General features: G+C 45.3%; 1 protein-coding gene across 3 annotated transcripts in view; it reads left to right on the top strand.

Moving 5' to 3' along the window:
- The window catches only part of JAK1 (Janus kinase 1), a 45,210-nt gene that overhangs the window by 9,044 nt on the left and 20,316 nt on the right, over positions 1-15,850 (top strand). For all 3 annotated transcript variants that reach the window (XM_069023618.1, XM_069023616.1, XM_069023617.1), the window contains exons 2-3: positions 14,340-14,419; positions 15,225-15,423. In XM_069023618.1, the coding sequence (XP_068879719.1) occupies positions 14,414-14,419; positions 15,225-15,423 (205 nt within the window). In that variant the 5' untranslated portion in view covers positions 14,340-14,413. The remainder of the gene's footprint in view (positions 1-14,339; positions 14,420-15,224; positions 15,424-15,850) is intronic.

Below are 15,850 nucleotides of genomic sequence, written 5' to 3'. Positions count from 1 at the left end.
TGAAACATCTCTCATGTAGCACTTCTGTAATACATAAATTTTCATAAAATCAATACCTCGGACATCCATTTTTACCTTCTATTTATAATTGGATTTATTGCCGGATTGGAGGTGTGTGTTCCAGTCCTGTTGATAATAACTAGCAAGGAATGGCTGTTGCTGGAATATCTGCAGTGCTGATTCCTTTCCCTTGCCCCAGCTCTTTGCTCTCGTGTCACAGTAAAGAATTCACAAGATCGAAAAGTTGTGGCTTTGGCTTCTATAATTCTCAATTAAACTTCCCTCATTCCCAGCTGAAATGGTAGGGTGGCTTTTCCAGAGCTTTTATCCAAGGCATTTTCCCTTTGGGGAAGGTGTCCCTGCCCATGGCAGGGGGTTGGAATGATGAATCCTTCCCTGTCCAAACCATTCCATGATTCCAGTGCCTGGGTCAAGCATGTGATGAGAACTGGCAGAAAACAAAGTTTAAAGCAGCCTAAATGAAGTCCTTTGCCCTGGTTTCAGCAACTTCTGGTCACAATCCATTAGCTCGGAGTTTCTTGGGACAAAAATAAGAAGTGGGATGGCATTTCTGGAGTGTTCAGCACTCAATAAATCAAGGCTTTTAATACCATCAGAATAAAAATGTGCAGAGCAAGTGTTCTGACTCTCTCTGGAATTTCTAAGTGAGCTCAGGTTTCCTTGCTATGATTGATGAGGAGACAGTGCCGTGCCAATTTCTCTCTCTCAGGAACCAAGTTCTCCTCGTGGTGAGTTTGTAGAACAGGCTTGTTGTCTTTCTGTTTAAATTCAGATGAATTTGCTCATGAGAACGTTCTCTGCATGTCTTGTTCCACTGAAATGTCAGATTTTCAGCAGAGCTGGATTGTGCAGCGAGCACTGAAGGGAGATAAAGAATGGACTGTGGACTGATGGATTTCTTGAGCTTATTCTCTGTAAGAATGAGGAGAATTACTCTTTTTTCCTGTTTACCTGGAAAGATGTGTCTGGAGTTGTGCAGAGAGGTGCAGCTGGCAGTTTTTAATTGCAAATAACCTTGTATATAAAGATAACCACTGTGTATGCACAAAAGTCACATACATAAAAATAAACATTGGCTTTCTTATTGCTGGTTAAATACGATTTATGTGCACTTACGTTTGAGGAATGAACTGACTTGACTTTGTGACATAAATACCAAGGCAGAAATGCAGCTTGGTTGTGGTCATTTCCAGGTTGTGACACCCAGGGCAATATTTTGATTTGAAAACCAGGTATTTGCCCTCTGTGAGGTTCAAATGGCAGTTCTCATATTGCCTTAGAAAAGTGCTGGAGGGTTGATACATCCAAGTTACTGCAGGAATTACAGATATTTTTTTTTTCCTAAAACTGATTTCTCTGAGTTTTGTCTGAAGCCTCTGGTTAACCTTTCAACACAGAGATCTGCTTCATGTACCAGATATTTATTTAATGTGTACTAAAATATTCTCTCAGCTCTTTAAATTCTGAAACTATTTAAGCATTATGAAATGTTTTTTTAATGGGCTGATGCATTTTGAGTCAGTTTTCATGGGATAACAACACTCTGGCAATTGCAGTGACAGGGCAGTGGTTTTTGAGCCTCCCAAAAATCCAGAGGTTTCTGTAAATTATGGAAATGCCTGATGTGGGATTGCTAGTTTTTGTAAGGGATGAACCAACAACAAGCTGAAATTGGAGGTTTTGTTGTTCAGATTCCTGCGTGTTAACTCACAATTAAATTTCTGACTTGCTTTTAAGGCCACAAAAAAAGGAAGTTCTTTATGGAGAAGAGAATTTAGAGCTGAAAGCCCCCTCGGGCAGCTCAGGGCTGTGGTGTCCTCAGTTTGTGCATGCACAGGGCACCTTCTGCTTTTATTTCTCATTATTTTCTCCAGGACTCCATGTGCTTTACAGGGGGATTTGCTTCCCAAAGTGGAATTTGTTGGAAGTGCTGCCCACTGCAGTTAAGTATTTATTGCCCAGAAATGCTGTGGTATTTGCAAATTGGCTGCAGCCTTGGAGCCAAGCAGGAAATATCCAGATGCTTCATAACAATTCCTTTTTTTCCATAGATTTTGGGTTGGAAATCCAGGCTTTGGAATTGTGACTGTAAACCAGCCAGTTTCATCACAGTGGATTAAAAAGGGGGAGAGTTGTGATTTGTGATTTAAAGTTCCTCAGACTTGTCTCTATCTTTCCCTCTGTCTTTCCAAATTTCCTGGCCGTGGGCTTCACAAACTTCCCTTGGAGCCCTTCTTTTCCAGCTGTGTTCACTCCTCTGACTTCTCATTTGTAGAAGTATGAACAAAAATCCCCAGGGAGTGTGAAGCTGCACTCACAGCTCGGTTAAAATTAAAACCAAGTTCTTGCAGCAAATCGTGGATTCTAAATTTACCCTCCCTACTCCCTCAAAAAAAAAAAAAAAAAAAAAAAAAAGAGAAAATTTTGTGTCTCATGGTCTCTGAGGCACAAAATGTATTGTTAGTTCTGGTATCAAGTTCAAAAGGGGAAATACGAAACCCCAGCTCTAGAGCCCAGTTCCTGTTTTTCTCACTTGACAGTTTGAGCTGGGACTTGGTTGCTGCTGGGTTTTGTTACTTTTGGACGCAGGCAAATGCATTTTAATCATTTACAGGTGCCTTAATCTGGGCTTAACGTTTATCTGTCCTCCCTTTTTTCTGAGTTAAGGTGAAAACTTCACCCAGATGAGTGATGTTCTGCTTTTTCTGGAAAAAAAAAGAACAGAAAATGGTATTTTTTTTAAAGCTAGCACAACAGAATGAAGAGAAAAAAGTTAATAATTCATTCATAGGTCCATAATAGAGTAGTGCAAGTGTAATACTCAACAACTTCCAGAAAATAGAAAGTATCTTTCCTAAAGGTTTCAGGATTTTTCCTGCTGTGTTTTCTTTTCCCTTGATGTCCAAAACAAGCCACTCAACCCCAAAAGAAACTGTTGTTATTTCAGCAGTGAGACGGGAAGATGCAATAAAAACTTGATGTAACTTGTGAAGGATTTATATGATGATTAATATGATTCCAACATTTACTCAGTGCTTTGCTACCCCTGGCCTCTCTCTTTTCTTCCCTTTGCCATTTTTTATGATCTCTTTTAAGGCATGAGCGTCACAATTAAATTATTGAGTCAATATCACTGCAGTTCTGGCACAGACTTTGGTCTATGTGATTTTTAAGCACATAAATAGTTCTGGAGACCTACTTGTGTATATAAAATATACAGGATCACATATTACCACCTCTAGTGCCTACATACCATTGATATCTGATTAACTTAATTAATCTCGATTAAACTTTACGTCTGTCAAGAAGATTTTTTTAAAGGCTTTTCTGTTCTCCTCTGTTTTCATGGTAAATGTACAGTCAAAGTATAAAAGTTACGAACTTTGTGGAAATTCCCTGTATGTGAGCAGCAGTTCCTGTAAATAAGACAAAGACTCGCTTTAGGAGGGTTTTTTTTCTGGTTTTTGTGTGGTTCAAACAACAAAGGACAGAGATCCTGCGTTCAGAAAGTCTGTGATCACAACTTTGGGATTTCTGAGGATGATCTTGGAGGGCAACTCAGCAATTCAATGTCTTGGAGGGCAACTCAGTAGCTCCACGTGGCTGCAGTTAAGGGGGAGAGGGTAGGAAAGTATTTCTGAAGCCAAATCTTTGGGAGGCACCTGTTAAACTTTTGGAGAGTGATTTCAGCGTGACAAACCCTTAATTTCAAGTCCTTTTTAACACTGGCTTTCAGCAGCATAAGCCCATAAATGATCTTCTTCAGAATGATCCCTGAAGGCTGAAAGAAGGACTAGCAAATCCTGCAGAATTTTTCACCGTGTTCATGTGACCCCTCTCTGCTGGAGCTCCTGAGAGCAGCCAGTGGTGTCCAGGGTGTGAGCCAGGAGATGTCAGAGCCAGCCTGGGAAAGCAGACATGGCAGGAGGGATTTGGGATGAGCTTTGGGATGAGTCACCCACGTCTGAGTCAGAGCTAAAAGCCATTGAAGAAGAGTGGCACAGCTTAGCTATTTTTAATATTTGCTTACTCACATTTACTGTACTGAGCTCTTTACAGGAAAGGTAGTTAAGAGCTGTAGTGAGCTCTTAAAGCCACTTTCCATGGCAGCAGCTCCTTTAATTGATTGGGGTGATGTCTTCAATCCTGCCTTTTCTGAGCTTTTAAGGGCTGGGCATAATTCTTGTGCCTGATGCTTCCAGAAGTTCTGCAGTGTGATACTCACAGGATTGCCTCGGGACCTGCAGGGATAAACTGGATTTCAAAACTAGCAGGAGCAGCTTGGTAGTACCTAGAAGTGGTTTTTGACCTCACCAGGTGGAATTTAGTCTCAAAGGGCTGTGGATTAATACATGAATAAACCATTCCAAGGTTTCAGCCATGATGGAATAAACAAATCCCAACTTTTCTGTTGCAAACACAATCCGTAGGGTGCTGCCCCTCCTGCACAGCAGCACGTGGAGCTCTGATGGCCAGGAAGGTGCAGCCCTGGCTCTCTCCTTCACAGGCAGAGCTGTTCTCCCCTTTCCAGCTGTTCCCAGCTGTGGCTGCAGCAGGAGGAAGCCGAGCAGGTTGCTTGGGGTGCGTTTGTGTCACCGAGTTCTTTGGTGGCTTCCTGTTTACTGCTGCTGAGGGAAGGCTTGGCCTGGGAGCAGAGAAGGTGCCAGAGTGGCTCGTGGATTTGCTGTTAGGCAGGGACTGTAGCCATGAGTTGGGGATTTTGCAGTGGAATCTGTGTGCTGGCTGGAAGTCGCTTTCTTTTCGTTTTCCTTTTCTTTTCAAACATTCCCTGCTGCACAACCAAATTCCTTGAGTTTTGTGTTGGGGCCGGAGCTGGGAAGGGTGGCTGGGGTCCCAGCTCTGCAGAGCAGAGGTTGGTGGGTTGGATGGGGATAAACTGGCTCTGCTGGAGCTGTGGGAGCTGAGATAACTCCTGTTACCAGCCTCCTGGGAGAAGGGCTGCCCCGGGGCTCGTGCAGCCGAGATCCTGGGAGAGCAAAGCCCAAAGATCCCTCCCAGCAGCAGGGAAGTGGTCCTGCATCCAAAGCTGCTCTTGAGAGAGGGAGGCAGAGCTGCAGCTGAGAAATGTCTGCTGCTTTGGGCTTCTGAAATAAAATCATAAGTGGGCTGAAAAATTAACTGGCCCCGTAGACTTTTGTGAAACTGCTCTTGGCCAAAGCAAGAAATTGAGCTACTGTCAGTTTTCATAATACACAGACAGTGCTGGGAATGCAGATAGACTCCTGGAAAGGTAGAAGTTCACATTCCTCTCATAATTTTTGACTTTGAATTCTAAAATATAGAATAAATGTTTGAAGTTGGGCTTTTTGCAGCTTTCCTGCATCGTGTAAGACTCTGAGGATGATGATTCTGGAGTTAAAGACCACCTGGAGCTTCCAGGCAGCCACTGCAGAAGTGGCACAAGCAAATGTTTTCTAAAAAGAGAGAAATGAGTGAACTGTAAATAAACATGAGATGATTCAGTCCTACCAGAATTGTGTAGAAGAGTTAAGTTGGGTTGTTAACCTGGCAGAGGTGTGAGGCTCTCTAGGGCAGGGAAGTTGTCGGTGCCAGGCTGGAATTGTTGTTGGGGTGAGATCTGTGCCAGGTGTGAAGTGTAGCAGAGTCTCTCTGGGGTTGGATGGGTGCAAAGGCAGCTTTAGGCATTCTGGGACCAAACCATCAGTGACAGGAGAACTGTGCAAGCTGCAGGACAAATGATCAAATCCATAACCCAGCAGGACTCCCTAAGGAAAGGAAAACAAAGTCCCACTGCTCATCACTGTGCACTGGAGCTACTCTTGTGTCTCACCACCTGTGGACCACTGTTGACACAGCTCTCAGAGGCAAACATGTAAAATTTGCTCCTATTTAGCCAGTTAGTTAAAAATAGTGGATGTATTTGTCCATGAGATTGAATGAATTGAGGGTAAATATTTGGTTTGCTTGCCAGGGTGGTGCTGGGCTACAGCTCGTGGTTGACAGGAGACTCACACCAGCAAACTCTTAATTGTAGCAGCTGCTCCAGAGCATTCCCAGATAGATTGGCCTGTGAAAATTCATGGCTGAAAATGACAGGCAGAACTTTTGGGTGGTTGAAGAAGATCTGTAATGAGGTGTAGGGTGTCTCGAAGCACTGTTTGTGAGGGGGTGGTGCTGGAAGACAGGACTGGCTTTACAGGTTCCTTCTGCTGCTGGTGGCAGAGCCTGCTGTGCTCAAACACTGAATTGTCTTGGTTGTCTCAGGAGATAAACCTGATACCAGACAAATAACAGGGTGTTGCTCTGTTTGAGGCAGAAGGCAGCTGTTAGATAAGACTTCAACTGCAGCAGCTGGCTGTTCCATATTCTGAAGGAGCATCCCTAGGAAGCCTTGGGAGATGTGTCCTTAGTGTCCCAGAGCAGCCAGAGCTCAGGCTCTGCTTTTGGCCACCAAAGGGAGGCACAAGGATCCTGGGTCTTGGCAGAGCTCGAGTTGTTTACTGAGACAACTTCCTAAAGGCTTCTTTTGGCTCTCACTGATTGGCTTCTTCTGTTTCAAGTGGCTTCTGCCAGTTTTCCTTGTGTTTGATTTTTGGGAAGAAAAGAGCCTTCAGCTGGAAGAAATTACAAGTTTTTTCCCCAATCTTTGTTGCAGTTGGGATCAGAGAAAAACAATTTAGGGTGAGATCTGAACCATGTCATTTCTTTATTGTCTTTACAGGTGGTATTTAGGGCTTAGCTCCTCTTTTTGAAGGTGGGAATATAAGGATTCAGAGTAGGCAATGTAAGGATTCATTAAAGCCTGAAAATATAAAAGCAATTGCAAGCAAACCAAAGCATATCCTGGGGGAGAGTTCACTCATCCAGATTTGAATCTGCAGTTTAAGGAGATGAGTTTAGATGGAGATGTAAGATCTCTTCTCAGTCAGAGGACTTGGAAACCTCATTTTGGTTCAGACAAGTCCATTAACTGTCCCAGTTCCTTCCTCTGACTAAGAGGGATAAATGTCTTCACAGCCAGCCATGCATACAGGTGTTCTCTGGTGATTAGTAATAATAAAAAGTAATTGCTGTGTTTGTTTATCCCAACAGATGGGCAATAAATACCTGTATTTCCCACTTGTATTAAAATCTATGGCTCGGTGGCATTTGGTTCTTCCTTGGGTTGTCCATGAAGTGCTTGGGCTGCTCACTCTGTGCCCACTTTTCTAAACTGAAAACATTTTTTTTCTATGCACACCAAACCAGTGTAGCCCAGTAACTCCACACAGGAATTTTTTGGGTTGGAAAAGTCTATATTGTCCACTTTCCATTGAGCCTGAGAAGATCTTGTGCATGTTTGTGACTACAGTTGGGGGCTACAAGGATTACAGCAGGGTTTTACTTTAATAAAAGAGGAGCAGAGAGCACAGAGAGGGCTAAGAGGCTTTGAAGATCAAATTGCTTTCGCTGTCAGTAGTAAATCCCTAGTTCCTTATGGAATTGTGTGGTTTTCAACTCTGTTATAGCAGGAACGTTTCTTGGTTAGGGGATATTTTTGTTGGTGGTTTGCTCTTAACAGAAGGGTGAACAAAACCGGTGAAGTTTTGTTTGCTTTTGTTTGGGCCTCGTTTTAAAGGGCGAGCCCTTAAAAGTGAACTTTAACAATATCTCCTCACCACATTAAAAATAAATAAATAAAAAACCAAAAAAGAAAAAGGCAAACCATCAAAAAAGTCTTACCAAAGTGCAAAGCCACCACAGGAAGCACATGACTGCCAGCAGCCATCTGGGGGGCTCGGCTGCTCTGCCATGTTCAGAGATGTTAACCACGTAGTGAGAACCTCTTCAGGGCCTTTGGAGGGATCTAAATGGCAACAGGTCAGTGACATTTATTTTGAAACCAGGTTGAGTGCAAGAGGTGCCTCTGTTTGAGTTTCTTCTACTGAGGGAAAGTTGGGGTTGGTCCTTGCCCTCAGGAATTCCTGCTCCATGGGAGGAGCTGGGATGCCCTCACAGCCTCTGTGCAGCTCAGCCCCTGGGCAGGATGGTGCTGGGCTAAAGGAATTTTGCTGCTGGAAAACCTCCCCTATTGCTTGTTCCTTCTCTGACCTCCATGTGTGTGGTGGCTGATGGTGGCAGGGGTGGCAATGAGATGATCTTTAAGGTCCCTGCCGACCCCACACCGGTGTTTTTATTGGGGGGGTGTTGTAGGGGGTGAGGAGTTTTGCTCATAGCTGTGCTGCCCAGCGAAGAAGGGCTGGAGGGAACTGGGCTGAGAGCCTCCATTTCGTGATTAGATGTGAAAATGAAAAAAGGTCCAGAAGAACATCTGGAGCTGCTCTCCAGGAAGTGGCTGCAGGGCCGAGCAGGAGGGAAGTGTCCGTGTGTGGTTTGTGAGCCGGGAGCCCCGCTGGGGTGGCTGGGAGCCAGCGGGACCTTTGCAGCAGCTCTGTGGTCACCCAGTCCCAGCTCCTTTGCATGTTTTACACACTCAAACTAGAAAGCAAAGCCCGTGAGAAGTTCACCTCCTCGGGCTGGTGGGGCTTGGAGGAGCTGCTTCCAGCTCTCCCTCTCTGTTAGGGATGTGGGAGAGCTGGGCTTTACCAGTGCTGGCACTGATTTCCTGGGTAAGTGAGCAACTCATTTGATTTCTCCTCTACTCATTTGCAGAAAGGACTTGTTGAGAATGTTTCTCACCAGTCTTGACTTTGCTAGACCTCAGCTGGTTGCTTGTTTTGGTTTGTTTCTTACTAAAGATCTGAGGTGCCGTCGGAAATCCGGGTGCTGTCGTAATAAATCCGTGCTTGCTTTTTCCTTAAAAGCCAGTGAAATGTGGGATTCCCTCATTGAGGAGCACCAGTGGGTCATGGAGGTGGTTGTTGGGGTTGTTTTGCAGCGAGCTCCCTTGGAATTATCTAAGGAATTATCCAGTGGAACAGGTGCCAGGATGGCACGTCTGGGCCGTGGGGATCATCCCATCTCCACATGCACAGCCTCTGGAGCAAATGAATTTTGTTAAGTGAATAAGGTGAGGTGGGATGGACTCTGGCTTATAAAACTTGGCTTTTAGGAGAACTTGGAGCTCTGAGAGCCTGTAGCTGCATAATGAGTCCCCAGAGGTTTCTTCATTAATCATTTCAGTATGGTGGGATCTCTGAGATTTTAAGGCTCGGGAGAACAGGATGAAGTGACCTCTCTTGCTCCTGTCTGGTTAAAGAGGGGAGGAATTCTCCAGTTACAGACCTTCATGTGCAAGGTGTGAACCATGAAACTGCTTCACCTCCCTCCTGGTGGCTTTCCCTGCTTAGGAGAACTCCTGGAGCTCCCCAGCACTGCCCTGGCCTGGTGGCTGCTCTGGCCACGTCCCCACAGGCTCAGTTGTGTGATGACCATGTCCCACTCTGGTCCCCCAGTCAGCAGAGAAATGGCACGTGGTGGTGGGGGGGTTTCTTCCATTCTGCTCTTTTCCTCTGCTGCCGTTCTGATGGATCTGTACCACGGCTGCAGAGTGTTCTCCTCCCCTGGGGAAGGCAGAGCTGCTCCCTGCCTTCAACTCCTCCTCGTAGCCCTGAGTGCTGTGCTGCACTGAAGCTCTGCAGCTCTTGCTGTGCATGGGCAGAGCTGATGTGTGTGACCCCCGTTCTCTCACTCTCTGTGCCTCATTCCCGCTCATTCACTTCCGTGGAGGCTTTGACTTTTATCTGCAACGCGTCCGTAGCCCTGCCTCGTCCTGCCCCAGTGACCTGCTGGGGGTCACTGCCACGTCAGCCCAGCAGGAACCAGCTCTGCACAGCCCTTAACACTTTCTCTTGAGAGGAACCTCGGAGGTGTTTGCCAGGATGAGCGATTTCCCTGGCAGTTCTCCCACACGTCTGAAGTGCCCCTCAGGAAGCCCCTGAAATCAGCGCGGTGCCACCGGGAAGAGGCCGTGCTTCCTGGAGCTCTGCTCCATTGCTGGGAAGGTGGCGTGGCTCTTTTCCAGAGAACTTCCATCCCACCCCAGAGGTGCAGACTGTCACGAGCGTGGGGATGAGAGAGGAGAGCATCAAGGAAGGAAAAGGATCATTAATGCTGTGTCCCAGGCAGGAATAAAAACAAATTGTCCGTGTAAATCACCCTAAAACTGGAACGCCACTTCAGCCCTGTTAGCTTTATTGTCAGGCTGATGCTGGTTTTTAGATAGTTGGTTTGTGAGGAAAAACTAATTACAGAAAAATCAGGTCGTTGTTGGAAGGGTTCCGTGATGGCTTCTTGAGGCTTGAGACCTTTGCCTCCAAGGAAATTGATCCTGGTTTTAAGGAGAAGTGCTTGGTGTTGACTACACAAGGATATAATACTAGGTTGTAAGCCTCAAGAATTGTGTCATTTAAAGTTGTTTTTACACCAGAAACTGTGGATAAAAGAGGATTAAGTACACATTTATGAGCTATAAAAGCTTAGTTGAAGATGCCCCTGCTCACTGCAGAGGGGTTGTGACCTTTAAAGGTCCCTTCCAACCCAAACCATACTATGAAAAATTGGTTGTTACGGAAACCCAGCCTGTATCCAGAGGAAAATCAGGCTGGGAGGAGCAGGTAATACAGAAAACAAAGTGATTTTGTGTTTGTGTGCTCCTGCATGTGCCCCAGCCATTACAGGCCGAAAATAAAGGCGGCAAATTAACAGCCAGCTCTCTGAGAGGGCTTGAGAAACTCCTTCCCATACTGGTGACACGTCATGAAATTCAGAGAAGTGGCTGAAACTGCCTTGGAAAGGCACAGGAAACGAGCAGGGTCACTCTTCAGGGTACAGCAGAGGATGGAGTGAGTTTGTGAAACTCTGGGTAGGCACAAAGCACTCAGAGAACACACCAGGAGTTGGCCTCCTCTGCTGCTCAGTGCTGGAGAGCTAAAAATGGAAATATTTGCTCTCTGTTAATATTAGCATGCCACTAATGAAGCTGGCTGGTTTTCAGTTCTTGAGAACTTTGCTGCACATGACCCACTTTTGATGAGAATTTCCATTCTGCGCCCTCTCGGCCCTACTTTAAAACACAATTTTGCAGCGTGGGGCGGTCGTATCACAGCATGGACTCCACAGAAGGACCCAGGGGAATTAGAAATTCTGGTTTGGGGGCAGAGGTGAACAGTGTGTGGTGAGCTCACTGAATAAAAGCATGAAATAAAGACAATAATCAATAACTGAAACAAATCAAATGTACATTTGGGGAGAGGATGCTGTGGAGAACAAACATGGTTCTTAAATTTTCAATGAGTGTCTAAGAGGTTATGCAGGATTAAATGGATGCCCTGGGCTGGACAGGATGGGAAAGGTTTATTGGGGGGTGTGGTGAAAAAAAAATAATAATTGAGAGCTTTTGGGCTGACATTAAAGTATAAATAGTACAAAAGTGACCTGATGCTTAAGGAAAACTTATCTGTTCCTGTATTGGGATAAGCAATCATAAACATCCCCAGGCCGTGGCCGTGTCAGGAAACCAGAAACTAAATGGGCTTAGAGGGCAGAAAAGAAGAAGAACTTGAAAATGGTGCTTCAGAGTGAGTTTTGGGTTGGTCAGATTCTATCTGGGATTTTCCTGTACTCATATTTTAGGGACTTTTGCTGAAAAGGTTCTGAAATGGACCTTCCATCTTTGCATTTGGCTTCCAGGCTCCTGGTTTATGGTGAAGTGTGGTGTTGGTGGAGCAGCATCCTTCTGGTTCAAGGAAGACTTGCAGATAGTTTCAAAAATATTTAATTTCTGTGTCTGCCTGTTCTTAGTTTTCGAGGCGTGCCCAGGTTTAAAGGGGTTGTTTAGCAAATAGTGTTGTACATTTGGTTTTTTTCTTTAAAATGCTGGAGCTGCAGGGCTTCAAATGTAGCACATCCTAGGCAGGAACTTGAGTTTTTACCAAATATTATTCTCTCATGAATATTTTAATAGTTTAATAGCCAAACTGATTTTGAACAACCCACCTTAAGGCTTCCCTCCCCCTATTTTGTAACTTTTTCTGATACCAGAAGTGTGTGAAGGCTCTGTCTGGGTGTGAGGAAAAAAAATACCTTCCCTGGGATCCAGATCTGTTCTTTGACATCATCCAAAGAAATCAGATGTGAGTTTTGGCAGCTGTGGCTTCATGGCTTTGTGTTTGTGCCCAAAATCGCTCAACTGTGTGGTGGAGCCTTGGGTGAAGGATGAGCCATCACCTCCCTGCTGGTGCTGCCCCGGGCCGGGGGTGTGCTCACGCTGCCAGTCAGGTTCTGGAAATACAGCTTTTGAAGGAGGTGGCAGAAATCCCAGAATCGTGGAATATCCTGAGCTGGAAGAACCCTCAAGGATCATCCAGCCCAGCTCCTGCCCTGCACGGACACCCCAACACCCCCACCCAGCCTGGGCATCCCTGGCAGCGCTGTCCAATCGCTCCTGGAGCTGCGGCAGCCTCGGGGCCGGGACCATTCCCTGGGGAGCCTGGGCAGTGCCCCAGATGTCTTATCCAGAAGGATCCAGGGAGAAACGGCCTGGGAATCTGAAATCCAAAAGGATTCCATCACCTGGCTTCCCTTGTCCAGCCGGGCTGTGCATGTGTGTGTGGGTCAGGATTTTAAATAACCAGGAAAAGCCTTTGCATGGGGGAGTGGGATCTCAAGAAGAGCCATCCTCCATTCCCATAAATACTCTGGCGGGTGCATCACAAAGAACTGTTTCCACTGGGAGAAACAGAAATGAAGTGAAATTAAAAGATGCCTGAAAAAGGTGAGTGCTGTCCTGTCAGTCAGCAGGGACTGAGCACATCCCTGCCATCCTGGGATGTGTCCCCTGGGCAGGGAGGAGACCAGAAACTACACAAATAACAATTCTCCACTGAGCCTCTGAGAGCTTTTCAGTGGCAAAGGATAAAAATCCCCTTCACATTTCAGAGATGAAGCATTTCAGTGTGTGGGTCTGGTGAGGGATGCTCCGACAGAGCAGGAATTTGTCTCGGTCAAAGGAGACTTTTTGGAAGACGAAGATGCATTTTTAAAATGTGAATCCCTGACAATGAGCACGGGAATGTCTGGAAAACCCATTAGGAAATAATAAATCAGAGATTGGATGTTGGTTTGTTTGGTTCATCCCCAGAAGGTTTTGTAAATGAAGCAGCACTTAAGGGTTTTTAGGATTCTGGGAATTGCTAAAACCAAGAGTAGGAGCTTTTAACCAAAGCAAAGCAGCACTGTTGGAAAACAAGAAGTTTGATTTGTGAATCTTTAAAAGGCAGTGGTTTTATATGCCCCCTCACATTTTAAAACATCTGGACAACCTTTTTAATGTTAGGCCCACACAGACACTGAAATATTTGGAGCTTCAGTTATATGTCATTTAAAAGGGGGTGGTTTTCCTGAGATTCACGTTCATATTTTTCACCTTTTGTGTTTCAGTTTTCTGGTGCTGTGCAGAACTAATTCCTGGCTTGTCTGCATATTCCAAAAATCAGGCTTTCAGTTACTTCTTCCCCATATTATTGCCAAGGGAATATGCCTGGAAAGTCAAATTTAGCATTGAAGTGGCAGGGATGGCAGGAACACGCAATTTAATTGGCAATGTGTGCCAGGCTCTTCAATAGAATTCTTTTTCTGGGACAGTATCACGTTTGCTGGGCTCTTCCCAAGCATGAGGGAAGTTGTGTGGCACCGTCTGACTTTTTCCAGCCTAAGCCTCAGGCTTTTAAAGCAATATTTGCTGCAGTCTGCTAGGTCAGGTTAAGGCCTCCCACTGGTGAAGCAAAAATAATAAATCCACCTTTAGTTTAAACACATTTTGGCAGAGATGGGGGAGGAGGGAAAAAGGAGGGATGGAGGCTGGAAGTGGAGGCATCTTCAGATGAGTGATGGGTGAGGTTTCCCAAACCAGCAGCACTGTCAGTTTTAGTTTAGACACATTTTAAATGATAATCTGGGAGGGGAAGAAACAGCAGAGAGCAGGGAAGGATTGGAATTAATATCTAATAAAAATGTGAGGAATGGAGCAACTTCAAAAGTCACAGAGGAAATAAAGCACAGAGGAAAATGTTCCTGTGGTGTCACAGCTGAGGCTTGTGATGAGACCAAGCCCAAACTGAAAATAGGGGAAAAATGCAGGGAATAACCAAAGCTTTCCCTGGGATTTTTGGTTGCATCTCAGGCAGTGCCCCCAAAGTGTCAGAGGAGATCAGTGGACGTGCCCAAACTCCTGGGTGGTTCCTGGGACTGGCTTTGGCTGAGACCAGATCCAGATCTCAGTTACAATAAAGGTTCCCTGGGATTGCAGGTGGAATTTCATCAGCCTGACCATTTCATTTGTGCCTCAAACTGTACAAAGCCATTCCTGACAATGCCTATTTTCTGTTTTTTTTCAGTCAAAGTGAAGCTGCTCCTGGGGAGAGTGAAGACAACCCATTTCAGTTGTGTAGAGGATCCCACAGGCACATAAATGCAGGTGTGTTGGCTTTGGGGGTTTATTTTTTATTTGTTTTTTTTAGTGGGAGGATTAATTTCGTAAACTATAAAATTGGTTTTGTTGTTGATTGAGCTGAAGTTTAGAAAAACATGGAACAAAGAACCCAAATAACCCAAATAACTTTTTGCTCTTTCTGTTTAAGCACTGGGTGCTTAAATAAAATGCAATTTTCTTTTGAGTCAGAGCTGCCCTGTTGTGCATCCTTGGCAATCTAAAAGCTCTTGCATTAAACCCACTCAGTGCTACTCTTTCCTCCTGGAGGGAGAGAGAGAAGTAGCAATAAAAGAAATGCCAATAAATCTTATAAAATACACCATGACTCATAAAGTGATGGGAGTTTCAAACACAAAGGGTGAGAGGGGAGAAAACAATGAGAAGTATTTTGCTGTTAAGGGCTTGTAAAAATAGAAGCTGACTTTTTAAAAAAGGAAACATAAAATGAGCTGTTTAAATCACTCAGTCTCAAGTGTTGTTTTCCAGCCAATTAAGTGCTGAAGGATGTGAAAGTTACTTGTGCCTTACAGTGAGAAGAGAAACCTTTCAGAAAAGCTGTGGAGCCACCAGAAGAGAAGGGAATGATTTGGAGCAGAGTTCCCAGAACCAGAATAATCATTGACAGTGCTTTTTTCCCCTTTTCACCTTGTTGGCTTTGAAGAAATCAGCTTCCCACCTGAGGATTTTGAGAGCTGTGGTGCCTGGCCCCTCGTGCCAGCAGGGATGGATTTGTGTTCTGGATTCCAGCTCCCCCTCACGTTTCCCTTTGCTCTTTTCCCTCCTCTCCCAGTATCTCAACGTAAAAGAAGATTGCAAAGCCATGGCTTTCTGTGCAAAAATGAGGAGCACCAAGAAAAACGAACTCAACCTGGAAGCTCAACACCAGGGGCTGGAAATCCTCTTCTACCTGCAGGACAAGGCCCCCATTTGTTACTCCAGCGGCGAGTTCACCTCGGAGGAGCTGTGCATTGAGGCTGCCCAGAGGTGTTGTGAGTATTTGGGTTTATTTCAGCTCAGCACCCAAAGTGAGGCATCCTCTGTGTGTCCATCAGAGCCACCCTGTCCCAGTAAATCCCCACAAAGCTGCTTTTACCTCGTGTGCATCCCTCACGTGTCAGGGCCTGTCCCGTGCTGTTCCCTCTGGGCTGGGGCTCAGCAAAATACCTGTAATTCCACAGGAAAAAGTGGATTTAATCTCTGTTGGATCTCATAGGCCAGTGTGCTTTTGTATTTACAGTTCTGGGGTTCTTACCTGCCCTTTCCTGTTCCCCATGGAACACCCAATGTTATCCAGCTGCTGTGGGGGTGTGAACAGGTGAACTGGGCAGGAATTTTCCTGCAGCTCTCAAATGTTTTTTGTGCCCACATCACCTGGATTCTTGTAATAGCCTTCAGCTCATTTGCCTAATTGCTCCT

The sequence above is a fragment of the Aphelocoma coerulescens genome, chromosome 8, assembly GCF_041296385.1.
Source record: "Aphelocoma coerulescens isolate FSJ_1873_10779 chromosome 8, UR_Acoe_1.0, whole genome shotgun sequence".
Classification (NCBI taxonomy): Eukaryota; Metazoa; Chordata; class Aves; order Passeriformes; family Corvidae; genus Aphelocoma; species Aphelocoma coerulescens.
This window is presented reverse-complemented; position numbering and strand designations above follow the sequence as displayed.